The sequence below is a fragment of the Olea europaea genome, chromosome 16 (assembly GCF_002742605.1).
Source record: "Olea europaea var. sylvestris chromosome 16, O_europaea_v1, whole genome shotgun sequence".
NCBI lineage: Eukaryota > Viridiplantae > Streptophyta > Magnoliopsida > Lamiales > Oleaceae > Olea > Olea europaea.
The window spans coordinates 15,948,657-15,951,028 of record NC_036252.1 but is presented as its reverse complement, the minus strand read 5'-3'; the positions used below and the strand labels follow the sequence as shown (position 1 = coordinate 15,951,028).

Genomic DNA, 2,372 nt, shown 5'->3' with positions numbered 1-2,372 from the left:
TAGAGAGAGTACTTGTTCAAACTTTATTTCCCCATATAATAATAGAGTGTACATGACACATAAATTAAAATGCATAATATTACAGTACAAACCCAATAGGACTTCAAGATCAAATAAAAAGAACAAAAAGCTGAAAAAAAAAATTTTTAAATTAAAATAGACCAACAATGAGAGCTAGCCATTAGCCAGCTCAAACATCATACATCAACATGGCAGTTCTTAAACTGAATAGCATTTCCAACACCAGCGTTAGCTGCGTTATTGTTATTATTACCAGAATTTATATAAGCCGGACAGTTCACATACAAATGATATGTCCCAGATACGAATTTTCCGACTCTCCATCGTACTTTTATACTCATCTTAAAGTTAATCAACACCATTCCGACCATTTGCTCTTGGTTCAAAGAAACAGCAAGGTATGGCGCCAATGGCACTTCATTCCCGCACAAAATTGGCGACCAAACTGTCATTTCTTTGTGTCCCTGATAAGTAGAAGAGAGCATTGTGGTGGGGGTAATTTGTTGGCCGTGGTACGAGGCATATACTTCAATTTTATCGTAGTATATGCTGATTCTGCCATTAGGGTTGCGGGAGGAGAGGCTGATTTGAAGATTGGAAGTAAGGAGGTTGGGGGCGGCGAGGCTGAAGGAATTGACGGTGGCGCCTTGGAGGATGAATTGAGGCTTTGTAGGGCGGAGGATGAGCCATATAATGAAGACGGTGGAGCCGACAGTAACTATGAAGCTGATTGTGGCGATCAAGACGTAAATATAGATCTTCTTCTTTCCTTTGTCGTGGTGGCAGCAATCTTTCTTCATGTTTTGGTTAGGAAGCAAGGCCTGGGTGAGAAAAATGGTTCAAGGTTGTGTCTAAAAATTTCACTAGTGCTATAATTATTTTGCTAATTTTCGTATATTCTCCAATTTTTATAGATGTTACAGTCTGATTCAATTATTGTATCCTATAGTTTTCGATTTTACCCTTCAATTAACAGAAAATTGCTCTTGCAAAGTGTGTGACGGTGGTATTTTGGGGGGACACATAATGTTTCCGATTACTTTTCACAGGTCCCATATAGTTTGAATGAAAACGAGAATTTTGCAAAAACTGGGCTCAAACACATGGCAAAGAAGCTGTGACTATGATCACACAGAAGTTACGAAGGTATAATACAAAAAGTAATTTTCAAAATTATTAATAAAAAATGAAATTCGAATCAAGAAAATATATTTGGAAAAAGGGTTTCTTGATCCGATAAGAGAATGAAAAAATCTTTGACAACGTTGGTGTTTTTTTGGTCCCCATGGCCATGTTTCATGCCCCATGGATTTGTGGTCCATCCATATGAAATGTCCCTGTGTGATTTCCATTTTGTGAAAATGAAAACGAAAATTATAATCGTTACGGGCTCCACACGAGAGAGAAATTCAAATTTGATGTCTTTATGTAATGAATAATGATCATATTTTCATTTTAATGGAGAAAAAATGGAAAACAAATGAGGCATAAAAATTATTATGAGAGAGATCTTAGGTCTGTGGTCTTATCCATTATGGTCCCACCTAAATTTTCCACTCCAATGAGGTGCCTTTGTGATCCAAATTTAATTTAAAATGCGGAAATAGTTGCCTTAGATTCTTCCTTGAACATGTCAAAGTCACTGTTTGACAACTATTATTTCAAAATATTTTAATTTTCATACTCATTTTAATTATATATTCACACAATAAAATATTCTGTATGTAAATTCAAAATTTTACTTATTTTTAATCACATATTTTCTAAAAAATCAATATTTAAATTATTAATTTTTTAAGAAATAATGGTGGTCATATCATTCATATAGGGGCTAAGTAACATGTATGTGCAAGAATTTATGCCAAAAAATAATTGATTCTTACCCTTTTTTTTTTTATTTCTTGCTATGTTTGACATCCATTTTTTTTTTATGGAAAAATAAATTTTAGAACAGTGAATTGATGAAAAATGAGTGGATAAAAAATAAAGGAATTTTTTTATTTATATTTAATATTATTTTAATAAAAATTATGTAATTAAAGAAAGAGAGAAAAATATATTTTGATAAAAATAAAGCAGGCCTAACTTTAGATCCACAGCGTGATATCTTATTTTTTATTGAATTGAATTGTTTACTTTACTTTTACTATTGTGCATTGAAATGATAAAAACATTATATATAGATGAAATATTCCTTAACTTTTACCATTCAGCCTAACCTTTCATGATGGCGCAATAACCCCCAAATCAACAAAACATTTTGGAATACAATATTTGCGTTCATTTTCTCCACAAAGCCTTGTTTTAATTGAGATTCCTATGCCCTTTTAGATCATGACTGCAAATAGGGT

The 2,372-nt window shown here is 32.7% G+C and overlaps 1 protein-coding gene across 1 annotated transcript; it reads right to left on the bottom strand.

Annotated features, from left to right (window-relative positions):
* Positions 1-921, bottom strand: LOC111412268 (NDR1/HIN1-like protein 1). Its single transcript, XM_023043123.1, has one exon. The coding sequence runs from the start codon at positions 819-821 to the stop codon at positions 198-200; it is 624 nt and encodes a 207-aa protein (XP_022898891.1). The 5' UTR covers positions 822-921; the 3' UTR covers positions 1-197.
* Between the last annotated feature and the right edge of the window lie 1,451 nt (positions 922-2,372).